The sequence below is a fragment of the Aythya ferina genome, assembly GCF_964211825.1.
Source record: "Aythya ferina genome assembly, chromosome: 9".
Classification (NCBI taxonomy): Eukaryota; Metazoa; Chordata; class Aves; order Anseriformes; family Anatidae; genus Aythya; species Aythya ferina.
Genome location: NC_140305.1, coordinates 19,067,159 through 19,081,267, shown reverse-complemented (window position 1 = coordinate 19,081,267; position 14,109 = coordinate 19,067,159). Strand labels below are relative to the sequence as shown.

At 58.0% G+C, this 14,109-nt stretch overlaps 1 protein-coding gene across 6 annotated transcripts in view; it reads right to left on the bottom strand.

The window, feature by feature from the left end:
- Positions 1-189: 189 nt before the first annotated feature.
- DVL3 (dishevelled segment polarity protein 3) overlaps positions 190-14,109 on the bottom strand; it is a 29,862-nt gene continuing 15,942 nt past the window's right edge. The window contains exons 2-17 of one of the 6 annotated variants that reach the window (XM_084529347.1): positions 11,995-12,064; positions 8,644-8,765; positions 8,137-8,243; positions 7,442-7,577; positions 7,084-7,177; positions 6,641-6,710; positions 6,186-6,325; positions 5,911-5,987; positions 5,368-5,480; positions 5,000-5,050; positions 4,728-4,877; positions 3,768-3,899; positions 3,377-3,544; positions 2,540-2,752; positions 1,853-2,251; positions 190-1,382 (exon numbers count right to left, since the gene is read on the bottom strand). In XM_084529347.1, the coding sequence (XP_084385473.1) occupies positions 1,351-1,382; positions 1,853-2,251; positions 2,540-2,752; positions 3,377-3,544; positions 3,768-3,899; positions 4,728-4,877; positions 5,000-5,050; positions 5,368-5,480; positions 5,911-5,987; positions 6,186-6,325; positions 6,641-6,710; positions 7,084-7,177; positions 7,442-7,577; positions 8,137-8,243; positions 8,644-8,765; positions 11,995-12,064 (2,074 nt within the window). In that variant the 3' untranslated portion in view covers positions 190-1,350. Of the gene's footprint in view, positions 2,252-2,539; positions 2,753-3,376; positions 3,545-3,767; positions 3,900-4,727; positions 4,878-4,999; positions 5,051-5,367; positions 5,481-5,910; positions 5,988-6,185; positions 6,326-6,640; positions 6,711-7,083; positions 7,178-7,441; positions 7,578-8,136; positions 8,244-8,643; positions 8,766-11,994; positions 12,065-14,109 lie in introns of all 6 variants that reach the window. The other 5 variants (XM_084529348.1, XM_084529350.1, XM_084529351.1 and 2 more) reach the window with 5 other exon arrangements.

Sequence of the window (14,109 nt, the reverse complement as noted above, 5' to 3'; positions counted from 1 at the left end):
CAAAATGGGGGACCCCACAGAAATGAGGGACACTACAGAAATGGGGGGACCCCACAGGGGGACCCTACAGAAATGGGGGGGGCCACCATAAAATGGGGGACCCAGGGAGCCCCGTCCCGCCGGGAGCTGGTTGTGGAGAGGACACGGGAAGGAGTCCGGGGGGAAAAAAACACCACCACAAAGCAGGAGTCCAATAAAACTATGTTTATAAATAAAAACAAGGAGGTTTGGATTCGTTCGTATAAAACCCAGCGGGCAGGCAAGGGAGCGAGCGGTGGCCGGGGAGGCTGCTGGGTGGCATTAGGGGCGAGGGGGGGGGGACAGGCTGCGGCGTGCCAGTGCCACCCCGGGCCGGGTGAGCTGACCCCATGGGGACAGGAGGGGCTGTAGGGGGCAAAGGGATGGCACATGGGGCTGGCAGAGGGGTTGCGGGCACGATGTGGGCCCCACAGGAGCAAAATACGTGTCGTCTCTGAAGTATAAAACTGCAAACACGAAAAGACCGAAGGAGGCAACGCGCGCGGATGGGGGTTGTGGCGCCGAGCGGAGCTGAAGGTAGCGACGTACCGAGCTGGGCGCGGGGCTGCCCCCGGCCCCTCTCCTTCCCACAGCCCAGCAGAGAGAAGAGGAAAGGCTCCAGGATCCATGAGAAGAAGGAAGAAGGGGAGCAAGCGGACTCGCCTCGCTGCCTGCACCCTTTCGCTCTAGGCCCCAACCCAAAGGGCTCCCCCCGGGTACCGTAGGCAGGGGGGAGCGGGGCAGTGCCAGCCCTGTCCCTCCTGGCAGACAAACACGGGGGACCTCCACGTTCCCCAGAAGTGTGACAGCGAACCCTCGGTGCCCTCCCTCTCCTCCTGGCTGCACCCTTGAAGAGGGCACGCTGCCTGGCAGGACTGAGGCTGGGCACCGCTGCCCTAGGGGCAACCCCTACAAACGAGGGGCAGCAGCAGCCTGGGCAGCAGGGCAAAGAGTAGGGTGGAGGCTGAGGTCCCTGTAGAGGCTCCCTCAAGCCAGGCGAGCTTTCAACCCCACAACTCCAAGCCACACAAGACCCACAGGGCAGCGCCAGGCAGGGACCTGGCCCAAAGGGGAGGCAGGCAGGCAGGGGCAGCATCTCTCCCCTCCCCGGAGGCACTGAAGCCCTGAAACATTCACGCGTTGGCCAAAAGGCAGCTACAGCGGGATTTAAAATGCACGTAAGGCCGGGCCCTGCTCCCCTCTCAGGGCGTCTTCCGCTAGGGGGAGAAAAGCAGCCATCTTCAGCGCCATGCGCGCCCAGCGCCCTTGGAGCTCCGTGTCCTCCTGTCGGGCCACGCCACGCTCCAGCTCTCCCCCCTGCGGGCGGCAGGCTCAGAGAAAGTCAAACACCCCGTAATTCTTTGCTGCTTGATAGAAGAAACACAAAAGGGTGAAAAGAAAGAAGAGATGTTTAGGGCGGAAGGACCGAGAGGCGGCAGCGACACACGGGCAAGCAGCACAGGGCGCCGGGACGGATGCGGATTAATGGGGTTAGAGAGGACGGCAGGAGGGAATTACCATCGGCAATACACAAGTCTGGTGGCGGGATGGGCTGGCAGCGCTCAGCAGGCCTGCCAGGCCCGTCCACCCCGCTGGAGGAGGGATTAGAATCAAGGTTTAGTTCCATTTATTTTTTTTTCCCTTTTTTTTTCTTTTTTCTTTTAGTTATCAAGACCAAAAAAAAAAAAAAAATCCCAAAAAAAAACAAGGGGTGAAGCCAGGGCTGGTCCTAGGAGACAAACGACGGGGAAGGAGGTGGGGTGGGGAAGGGGAAAGGAGGGGCAGCAGACAGACAGGGGACGGGCGCTTCACATTACATCCACAAAGAACTCACTGGGGTTGCCCATGGCCATTCGGAAGGACTGTCTACTGGCTGTCAGTTCGGGGGGCACAGAGGCCAGGTCACGGCCCGGCGGCGCCCCGGGGGGCCCCATGGCTGAAGGCGGTGGTGGCATCAGCAACATGGGGGGGCTGAAGAGAGGGGGGAGGCCGGGCGGCCCGTACGACTGCTGGCTGTGGTGGCTGCGGATGCTGTGAGCCAGGGAGTGCTGGCTCCGCTGGCTGTGCTGGCTGGCGGGCACCGAGCGCTCGCTGGCCGCGCGCTCCCGCCTCATGCTGCTCCTCGTGGTGTGGTCCGACTCGCTCCCGCTGCCTCCTGACTTGGACTCCCCGGTCTTCTCTCTCTCCTTCCTCCTCTCGCTGCCGCTGCGATTGGAACCGCTGCTCCGGCTCCCTGCGAAGCGCATGGGGTAATGTTAGGTGACAGCTCTGGGAGGCCAGGAGGAAAAAGGAGCCTCCTCTGGGCAGGAAAGGACTACGGCACGCTGCAGTGCAGCCCCTGCTCTCAGCTTGTGGGTTTTGAGTCCCGTAACCCTCCTGGGATGCACCTAAATGAAGGCTTTTACTCTGGCTCCCACCCCACACAGGGGTTTGTCTAAGGGAGCCATCTTTTCCCACTATTTCCCTGTACAGAACAAGGCATCTGCCCCAAAAAGGCACATTTTTGGTCCTTTTCACTCACCTTCACTGTGCTGGCTGCCCGCACTGCCCCCTCCGTAGCTGTAGCCTGGGTCAGGGAAGCCGGGGTGGGGGTTGTAAGGGTGAGGCGGTGGATACTGGTACGGGAAAGCCATAGGCCAGGGGGCGGCTCCTGGGTGTGGGAGCGGAGCCAAAGTGTCCTGATCAGAGGCACCGCTGGAGCCGTCGTGATCGTGAAGGGACAGGTTAGCCATGTCTGCAAGAAAGCAGAGGAGAGGGTTAAGCCAAGGGTAAAGAGCCATGTGTGATGAAGAAGCTCCCTGTCCACCCTAATGGGCATAACGACGGCGTAAGGCAAGGAGATGAAAGAAGCTGGTGCTCTCCCTGCTTGGCCATATAACCATTTGTGCTTCCCAGCTGCACAACAGCCAGGCTGGGCAAGGCCGAGCTGTCCCTGAAACTGAGAAACCACCTTGGTGGGCAAGGACCACACCAGAGTGACATCTTCCCCTGCCAGTTACTCCTCCCATCCCTCTTATTTCAGTGGAACCCATGTTTCTGAGCACCAGCCTCTTGCCGGTGCTGGAAGTTCAGAGCCTGTAAACGGTCAGAAAAGACTTAGATTCTGCTTTGCCCAGGTGACAAGGTATCAAAGCAGGTGACATTGTCGACACTGCTTTCAACTTCACAGCTCCAGCAGCATGATAAAGGAGCTGCGATATTCTTCACCACAATCTGCCAGGGTCTGCAGAACAAGGGGCCCAGCCTGGTGGCAATAGCTGTAGCTACGTCCCCGTGTTATCAGTGGGGATCTGCAGGACCCTGTCCCACCCCCATCCTCTCCCTCCCACCCATTCCAGAGCAGAGCCCAGTTCCATACTTCCACAGAGGTCCCCGAAGATGTAATAGCACTGCTCGGAGAAGGTGATCTTGTTGACGGTGTGTCGGATGTAGCCAGCCTTCAGCAGGTTGCTGGCATATTTGCGGGATTCACGACGGTCTGTAAAGCCCTCCACGTGGTGATACAGCCAGTCCACCACATCCGAACCTGCCATCAAACATCAGAGTTAAACACAAGAAGGGAGAGGAAGGAAGTCACCCTCGAAGCAGCGGGCCACATCTAGCCGTGACAGCCACAGGTTCAATTTGTGACCCTGGCCTGATTAACAGGCAGTTTTCAGTGAGGAGATGCTCCTTTCACCAGCATTTGCTTGGGAAGCAGGCCACCCACTCCCCACCTCTGCTGGAGTTGGAAAACAGCTTTCTCTTACCGATGAAAGCATTGGGGATGGTGATCTTCAGCCACATGCGGTCCCGCACCTCCAGGCCTGACTCTGGGGAGGCCATGGCTTTGACAATGGTGGCCATGTCGCTGTGGATGGACAGGTGAAAGTCATCGAGGCCTGTGGTGGGGACAAAGGGAAAGGAAGCCGAGATGAGAGGGGGGCAGAAAAGACAACGTGCGCCACGTGGAAGAATCACACACACGGGAGGAATGGGCCAGGGAACAATACATCGCAGACAGCCCCAGTGGCATGCTGGCGTAACCCCCCTCCAGTGCTATCCTTCCCAGGCCAGATGGTTTTTTGCACAGGTTCTGTGCAAAACCCAAGCCAGAGTCTCCGTTCTCCCAGCCAGTCTCAAGCAGCTGAGATCCACAAGCTGCCAGCTGAGCCCACAGAGCCCAGCACGGGAATTTGTCACTCCTCAAAAACTTAAAACCAACTCCTGTCTTTTTGCCTCACTTGAACTCTCTAGACCCTTGCTTCAGGGTTCTGCATGCTACAATCACCCAAAACCCTGAGAAAGGAACCAAAAGAGTCCTGCTGTGCTCAGCAGGCCCCCACCCTGCTGCAAGAGCCTCTCCATCCTGCCCTGGCTGTTGTCTGGGAGGGCCTTGCTTAATCCCTCTGGCCTCATGCTCTCAGCTGGTAACTCCCTGACTGCTCTCGGAGCCTTTTCTCTGCAGCTGCCACAGCTCCTGGATCGCATCCAGGATCTCCTACTCTCCTTAAGCAGAAGGCATGAAAATGTGGTCGAAATTCACCCAGCCAGAGCTCGCCTTGATCCAGGCACCTGCCTGGTGAGAGCTGCCTCCCTCCCAGTCCCTCGGCAGGGCAGACCTGGCCCGGCCCAGCTGTCCCCAGGCAGATGTATTGCTCCCCTCAGAGCACAGTGAAGGCGTGGAAGCCGTGCAGCGGGAGGAGCACGGAGGCACGAGAAGAACTTACGTTCGGTCTCTGGGATGGAGCTGGTGATGGAGGAGCTGGTGGAAGTGATTGTGCTCATGGATGGACTCATACCGTACGCTGGGTAGGTGCCAGTCATCGCTGCCGTGTGAGACACCCAGGCTGCCGGGTCAATGGGCCGGATGGGCTCACCTGCAACGAACAGAGAGTCAGTTAGCAGCTCTAAGAAATTCTTTCCTCAACAAATCAGCCTCTGGGGGAGGGACGGGGACTCAGCGCAGCCCATTGCATCCCCAGCATCTGCCGGGACTCACCCGGATCGGAGCATGGAGAGTCTGGCCCAGCCCAGATCCGCTGGGGAGCAACTGGGAGAGAAAGAAGAGAGGGAGGGTCAGCAGGACAGGTGCAGAGGGAGAGATCCCCCTATGGCTCAGGGAGGGGTTTCTCTTTCCTCTGGCGCCCCGAGCAAGTGACCTCCCTGCCCCAGTGAAACGCGTCCCCAGCGTGATGTGGGAAGGAGGGCTGGGCTCGTGGGCATTTGGGCCTGGGAATTGGACATAGCAGCCTCCCTAGAGGAGAGCTGAAACCCCACCAAACCCCGATTCAGTGCCACAGGGAGTCACACACACACACGGAAGGAACAAGACAACAACCAAGTAAGTGCTTAAGGCAGGGCTCTCACATGAGCTGGGCACCAGCGTTAAGGGTGGGTCAGCTATCCACTTACTCCTGGGTAACGAGAAGCAGCCTCGGGGGCTGGGGTCCCAGCACTTGGCCACCGTCAGGGTGATGGGCCTGCAGCAAAAAGGCACAAGTTAGAACAAGAGCCTGGTGGCACAAAGCCCTCCGTGACCCACTGCAGCTGCTGTACGCTGGCTCTCTCCTGCCAGATGGGGAGAAGCTGCCAGTACAGTGTCCTTGTCCCTCCCCAGCTACAATTTTCCTCAGAGGCATGGACAAAATGGAGCAATAACCCTCCTGTTGGCCAAGCTATGCAAAAAGGTAACACGGTATCCCCAGAAAAAGGGACCCCACTTTGTCACCACACTGTTGGCTGCAATTCCTGCTTTGGGTATGAAAATCTAGGAATCAAAGCAAGGCCAAAATCCTAAGTTCTGGGTTCCTGCACACCTGCTGGCAGAGGTGGCTGGAAGACATGATTTGCACGCCCCAAACACACCCCAGGCAGCTGCCTACGGAGGTAAGAAACAGCCTCGGTACCTACCCCGGCTTGTGCACGATCTCCCTCAGCACCCGCACAGCATCATCGTTGCTCATGTTCTCAAAGTTGATGTCATTCACCTGCAAACAACACCACGGGGTGAGTCCCAGAGATGCGACCAGAGCCTGAGCTCCCCGCTCAGCTCAGCAGTGACTCAGCTTCCCTCTGCCAAGAGCAGCTTCCTGGGTTTTAGCCTGCCAGAGCGCGCAGGGAGGCTTCTGGGTCTTTTCTTGCTGCTCTCCCAGCCTCAAAGATGGAAGCACGTGGGCGTGAAGTACCTGCAAGAGCATGTCTCCTGGCTCAATCCTGCCATCAGCTGCCACAGCACCGCCCTTCATGATAGAGCCAATGTAAATGCCTCCGTCCCCGCGTTCATTGCTCTGTCCCACAATGGAAATGCCCAGGAAATTGTATTTCTCTGCAGGGATGGAAAGAGAAAAGAAGTAAGACACCAGAAAGCAGCAGGCACCAGGCAGCCCTAACTTCAGATGAACCACGTAGTAATAATGGGCACTTGCACCCCTCTCCCTCCCAGCGAGACCTCCTGGGATGCAGAGAAGCTCTTTGAGATACTCTTTCTTTCTTTAAGAAGCTCTTTGCTTCAAGGCAAGCCACTTTCCCACGGAACCCATCCCTCACACCTCCCCGTATGTGCTCTCTTCACCCCCTCCCCAGTTCCTTCTCCCCCACCCCACCTCGCCCTGGAAGGACTGCAGGCACAGCTCCCACTCACCCATGTTTAGCGTGACAGTGATGATGTTCAGGGACATGGTGGAGTCTGTGATGCTGCTGAAGGACGATGACTGCAACAGAAGTGAAACAGGAGATGTCCTGTGGTGCCTTAGTACCATCCCAGCCCCTTCCACCTGTCCCCCGTGGCACCACAGCCACAACCCACAACTCCAGCCTCACGCTGGGAGCTTTGCAGAGCTAAAGGACTTCAGCACAGCCCTTACGACCCTTCCACAGCCAGGTCTGTGGTCCCATTTCTTGGCCTACACTGGCCCCACTGAAGGATCCGCAGCATTTTATGAGATCTCACTGCTTGAATCCAACCCGCCCACAGCAAACACAGCTGTATCCCTGATCAGCCCTGGAGCACCAAGTGGAGAGGTCCACCAGGCAGCCCACCCTGCCCTGAGCAGCCCTCCCTCGGGATCCACAGCCCCTGGGTACCCTCTCAATGCGTGGAGCCTTCTGTTTCCGCCGGCGTCGCTTGTGCCTCCTCATCAGACGGGAAGCGCTGCTTTGCTCTGTTGAACTGCTGAACCTAGAGGCAAAAGCCAGAGTCAGCTCTTCTGCTGCTGGGGTGGTGGCAGAAAGTCACAGAAAATCACAGAAAAGGACACAGAGCAGAGAGCTGCAGGGGAAGAGGAGAAGGGTGTGTTTGTGGGGGACATGCTGGGTGAGCTCTGAGATGACAGCAAGCCTGAGCATGGATGCAGGAGCCTGGAATTTCTATGCCCTGCAACGGCATCTCTGTGCTGAGAGGCAGGGGGAAACCAGTGTTCTGCCACAACCCAAGCTCTCCTACCTGCTCGTGGAGTCATCTTCATCGGAATCGAAGAAGCTGGTGGTCTCCAGCTCACTGCTCATGAGCGTGGAGGAGCTTTCGTACCCGCCCAGGTCTCGGCGCCGCTCTCCCTTCACTGTACCGTTCACCCTGGGTGCTGTGAAACAAGACGACTCAGCGTGCTTGAGACAGACCACGGGGAAACACCCCCTCTCCCTCTGCAGGGCTCATGGAAACCTTCTCAGAATTAATCTGGCCATCAGACACCATCTAGAACAGCCAGGCTCTGAGAGTCCACCCTGGGATCAGATCCATTTTCTGTGGGTTACCAAATCTACCCCACTAGAGGAGGCAGAAAGGACTGATGGGCCATTAGGAACAAGGCTGCTAAAATTGTAGAAGACTGCTGCAGCTGAACTGAGGCAGAGCGAGGAGCAGCACAGCGTGACAAGGCTACAGCACGCTCCACTTGTCAACTAAGGAGTAAGGATATGCTGTCTCTGTCTTGCCCCTGAGATTTCTGCAGGAGATGTCTCCTTTGCCCCCAAGGGTTTCATCACCAAGCTCTGATGCAACGCAAGGGTCACATCCTGCCTCCAACTTGAGGCCCTTTTGTGCTGGGAAGGATCTACAGAGCAGACAGAGCTGCCCCGTGTCTGCAGCTGGTGCCCCACACCATGCCCCAGCAGAGCTCTTGCCACGTTGCCAGCACTCACCATGCTCAGGCCCATCTTTCCGACGAGGTCGTTCCCTTTGCGATGACACCACTGAGTCTGTCTCTGTCTCGTTGTCCAGGTTTTCCCGACTCCCCCCAGTGTTAGGGCTGCAATGAAGAAAAGGAACAAATGTCCAACCAGGCCCAGCCTCAGCAGGCTCTCTCCACCAGCCAGCACGTGTCCCCAGCCATCAGTTATTTTCCCCTTCTGAGGGACAGGCATAGAGGTGGTGGGGAGCAATCACAGCACACCTATGAGTGCAAGGAAGAGGACTAGGAGAAGCTGACCTCTCTGCCAGCTTCCCTGCACCACTTTCAGCACATCCTTGCTCCCTGAATTACACAGCTCCACCTGGAAGTTGCTCCCAACCCCGCCACCCTCCCTGCGCTGGCTGTGATCCCTGCCAATTCGGGGAGCAGCGTCCCAGCCCTTGCTCTTCCCACCCCGCTTTACAGCAAAGCCACCACGGGTCCCGTAAGAACCAGGACAGGGGTCTGGGTAACTCACTGGAAAGAGGGGGGCCTGGAGTCTCCGATGCCTCCCGTGCGCTCCATGGACGGCGGCAGCTCTGTCTGGTTATCGGCACAGACCGACCCCGCGTCCGAATGGGATCCCTCTGCAGACACCAGCTGGGGGGACGAAACAGAGGATGACATGGCTGAGGGAGGGCGAAAACACCTGCAGGAGTGGCCAGAGAAGCTGACCGAGAGCCTGTCCGGCCCAGGATCCCGTCTCTGACAGTGCCAGCAGCAGATGCCCGGGAATGGGTATGGAAAGGCCAAGCACGTAGCAAGGTTCTCCCTCAATCCTTTCCAGAATTGCTGTGTCTCGCCAATCCCTGAGCCAGCAGCGAGGCCCAGGAGGCTGACAGCCCTGCGCAGAGACCGACGGCACCTGCACACCCCCACGGCACAGCTCCTAAACTCAGGTAACCTCAGCACGTGTCTTCGTGGCGAGGAGAGGATCCCCAAGCTCTGCCTCCATCGGAAGAGACCGCTACCGGTCATTCCTTCTTCCACTTCAACCAGCACAGCTTGGCCTGAAGGCTCTGGGACCCAGCAGGGCTTTCACATTCCCAACCCGTGGGAGCTGGGGGTAACAGCTCCGGACTGAGGATGGCTTTGGAATACTCCAATGTGTGTGTTTTTTTTCTGGCTTCCACAAGTCCTGTGCAAACTTTCAGCTTGTGCCCAGCTAAGCCACCTGGGCACTGCCTCCAGCCAGCTGCCGGGAGGCTCAGCGCTTTCCCTGGTGCAGAAACTCAAAAAATGGTCAAAAAACAGGAAAAATTTCTACTGGCTGTGCTTTGAGGCAGCCCAGGCTCACCTACACGTGTCTCTGGCTCACCACTTTCAGGGCTCAGGGAACAAGACGGAGTTTCTCCTGCAGAAATGGGCTCACCAAGGGGATGAAACTGCTCAGCTGAGCTCATGGGGAAGTGACTCCCCAAAACCACTCCTTATGCAGGTTTGCCCCCACCTCTGAGCTGCACCATGCTGGGCTAACTCACATCGGGCAGGGCAGGAAAGCAACGAAAAGCCTTTTCTGTACAGGAGACGTTCAGGGACCTCCACAGCAGAGCTGGCAGAGCCCAGAAAGGAGCCCGCCCTCCCTTAAGCCAGGGAGCAAGTCCCTGGGAAAGGCTAGAGCTCAACAGCAAGGGAAGGTTAATTTCCATCTTTAAGGACTTTCCAACGTGTCTTTTCACTCCTGTGCCTGTCTGTTCCCAGCACAGACAAGCACGGGGACAAACGCCTTCAGAAGACAGACAAATGTCTTCAAAACACAGACCTCTGCACACATTTGTATCGGCTGGAAAGGAGCCGACAGCTGCTGCCCAAACCCTAACGCTCAGTGCAATGCCTGCATGTGCTGAGGAGGGACCCCACAGATCATCACGGGGCAAAGGGAGAATGCTCTGCTGCTGGGGAGGCGCTGGAAACAGAGACAGGGGTGCCAGGGAGACAGAGCAGCCCCGAGAAAGCCTCAGCCCAGGGAGCAGACGGGGCAGAGAGCACCCGGGGCTGACAAAAGCTGAGGAGCTCGTCCTGCAGGCCCCGGGACAAGCCCGACAGCTCCTGCCCTGCAACTGGAGAACCAGCTCTGGTCTCACACCCAGCTCAGCCTCCCTGCCTGCAGCGAGCCCCAGGCACCTTCCCAGGCCACATCCCACTCCCTGAGGGCCACGTCCCTGCTCCAGCAGCCACGGGGGGGAAAGGAGATGCTGGAAGTGGCTGGCACCGCCTAGGGAAAAGTGATAATGCTCTGTGCTGGAGTTGAGACCAGGCAAATAAATCCGGTCAGAGGGAAGGAGCTGCAGGCAGCTGCCAAACAGCACTGAGGAGAGAAGAGAGGAGAGGGGTAGTCCTGAGCAAGGGACTGCTCCTGCCGTCCTCCTGGGGCTGGGATTTCCTCCAGGGAAGGTATTGACAACCACCCCATGCTCCTCCTGCCCCTTCCACTGTCAGGAAATATTTGCTCAGCCCCAAGCCCCTATCTCCCCCTCTAGCTAAAATTAGTACCGAGCTCCTAAAATAGCCTCGTTCCAGCCTGTCTGGCACAAGCAAGTGCTTCCCCCAGCCCCAAAGCACTCACAGACAGGGAGACTCCCAGCAGGGAGAGAAAAAAGGTTCATTAGGGTCTCAGGGATCTCTGAGCCTGCTGTCACCCTTGGTGCAGGAGCGCTGATGGAAGCACAGACCCCGGGCACAACGAGCAGCCAGGGTTTCAGGGGCTGCTGCAGCAGCAGCACGGTGCCCTGGCAGATGGAAGCACACCCTAATGGTCTGCAGGCAGCTCAGAACAAACCGTGCTGGGCCCGTGCCACTCGCACCGAGCCCTCGGCCCCAGAAAGCCACTGCAATGAGGGCAGGCAGCTGCATGGAGATGTGAAGCGCAACAAAAAGCATGCCAGGTTTAAAAAAATAATAAAGAAAAAGTGATGGAAATGGCTTGGAGCCTTTGGGATGCTCTGGCAGAGCACGTGAAAACAGAAATGGAGGAGCGGGGAGATGCCTGGGGCCATGTCCAGGCCGTGCTGCCAGGGGTCCTACAGCCGCTAGAGGGAGGGCAGCGCAGCACGGCCGCTCCGTGCAGGGGCCTCGAAACCCCAGCACCCTCACCACTGGTGAGACCTTGCTGTCTGATGCAGGGACAGAGGTAGTTAGGTCTCACCCAGCCCGATTTGCAAGAGGCTGGAGATTTCCCAGTGTTTATGGGCTGTTTGTTGGCACCCAGGGCTTGGTTGTGTTCCTGGGGTAGATGCACACACGCTGATCAGCACAAACTGCAGCTCAGCAGCAGGGAAAAAGGGATGACGGGCCATGGAAAATGGACACCCTCTCCTCCCCCAAACAGAGGGTCCCCGCTGGGGCCGAGGCAGGCATGCGGGCAGGGGGCAGAGCATGTGCATGGCACGGCACGGAGGGAGAAGCTTGTCCTGCAGCTGCCCAGGCAGTACCTTTAGTCTTCAAGGCAGCCAAATCCAGTCCGCTTCACCAGCACTAGAGTCACTTAAAGCCCTTTGCGCCAGTCACCGCAGCGGGACTTTCCTTGGGAAGCTGACCCTGCCGTAGGGGCACACGGGTTACAGGCTGGGACCACCACCTCTGCCAAAAGCATCCCTTACGGTGAGCTCTCCGCAGAGGCATCATCCCACGTCTTGCCCGGCCCTGGGGGACCCAGCAGCACGTGGCTCAGCCTCCAGCAGAGAGGTTGGAGCACGGTAATCCGCTCCGTCAGCTTCCACGGCAGTCAGCACTCCGACAGTGCAGAGAGGTCGCCGTGCTTTGCTTGGCACTACGCGATCAAACGGAGGGAGGAGAAACAGGCAGCAAGGCAAGGAAGGGACTCGCTTACCCACGACACCACGCGGCCGTTGAAACAGGGCAGCTTGGCATTGTCGTCTGAGATTTCTTCTTTCACCACCCTGCGGAAGGGAGAGCAGGCAGTTAGAGCCGGAGCTTCAGAGGTTTTTCCCCTTTGAACGCGGGGTGCTCGTGCCCGACAACAAACAGCCTGGATTTGGGGGTGCAGAGAGGGGCTGCACGGCCCCTTCTGCGTCCACAGCCACAACTGCCAGGCTGGAAGGGAGAAACCCAGAACAGCTGGGTGCACCTGGGGGAGGCTGCCCTCAGATATGTTAATCGGTCCAAAAAAAAAAAAAAAACCTCAGATCCGTATTCCCAACAGTTTGCTTATTTCCAAAGAAACACATAATTTGAACCTCTTTAGAAAGATCTGAAATCATCACAGCCTCTGCCAGAGCCTTCCAGCAGATGAAAGTGAAACGCATGAAACACGCTGCCTCCCAAATGGTACTGTCGCTGTTTAATTACATACGTCACATTGCAACATCCCATCGAGCTTTATAGCTGTGCCACAGTGTCATCTTCCTGCGTTACACAAACAGCCTCTTCGCAGCGAAGGGAGCTCGGAGATTTCTCTTCCCCCAGCACTAAAAACATCCGCTCGCTTGGAGGATGAAATTCCTCCCAGTTTAAATATCGCTAGGCACCTAAATAAATTCTTCCCCAGTGCATACACAGTCAAAAGCAACTTGTAAATGCAGCAGATACAATTAATACCATCTCTGATAAGTCAAATTTAATGGCAAAGGAGGCTTTTTGAGCAATCTCCTATTCCTTTATACTCAACTGACGACACTTCAAGCATTTTTATTCAATGCAAAGACAGCGTACAGATTGGGGTATTTCTTAAATTCGAATTCCAAATTATATTTAAAGTAGTTTGATGCATTATAGCTAAAGAAAGCCATGTAGTAACTAAGCAGTGCGTGGATTACGTTGGGGGGAAAAAGAATCCAAGAGAAAAAGGAACAAAAACTAGAGGAGGAACGTGAAACAAAGGGGAATCGCGTCTTACAAAAGCAGCAGAGCGTAAGGGACAGCGCACAGAGGTGGGATCCCATCAGCAGCTCTCAAGGTCCCCAAGCCAGTCCCCAACTCACGGAGGATCGACGAGGACGCAGCTGTGGCACCCGGAGCTGTGACCCATCGCCCCCGACGGCCCGGCCACTGCCGCGGGGGCTCAGTACGCCGGCACCTGCGGGACCTGGTGCCGGGCTCCCCGCTGAGCCGAGCAGTCGCCGAAAACGGGGCAGGAAACCTCGCCAGGGCACCAGCAGAAGGCAAATGAACCAGGCTCCAGCAGCCGGCCGCGGGGAGCAGCCTCGCCCCACCCCGCCAGCCCCACGGGTTGCGCAGGCTCGGCAGAGCGGCGTCTCCGGGCCGAGAGGGAGCGGGCAGCGGGGGCTCACCAACCCTGCCCGAAAAGGGGGCTGCCAAAGGGATGGGCAAACGCTAGCCACCCCCAGGAGGGCAGGGATGGTGAGCAGCTTGAGCTGTCCAGCCCCATTCCCAACACGGTGCCATTTTCTCCTCCAACAAGCGGGGAAAAGCAGGAAAGGAGCAGCGAGGCTGGATTAAAACCCTGCCAGCCCAATGTTCCTTCAGTGCCAGCCTCTTCCTGAAGCCCCGCGGGCCGGGCTGAGCACCCAGCACATCCAGGCTCCCCCTCAGGCCCGTCCCCGGTGGCTCCCAGGCCTTCCCAAGGCAGGCGTGCTGTCGTCTCCTCGCTTCCCAAGGCACGCACCCTGGCCTGGCCGCGCTCGCATCCATTCATGCTGTCGCCAGTAGCCTGGCCTCCGTCCAATTCCTAGAGAGAGAGCTTCAGGCAGGGCCAATTCCCAGCGCCGCACGCTGCTTGCTCCGGGATGCACAGTCCCGTCTGTGGGCGCGGGGACAGGGTGACACAGTCATAGGGTCGGAGTGACCAACCCTAAGCACAACAGAGCCCTTCCTCCCGCGGTGGGGACAGAGGAGGCACCCCCGGCCCCCTCCTGGCTGGGACCACGGTGCCTGATGGAGAACAAGCAGCTCCTGTCTGAGCACGGGTGGCTCGTCGCTCCCGTTACCCCCACTCCTACCCCAGACATCCCCAGGGTCAGTTCTC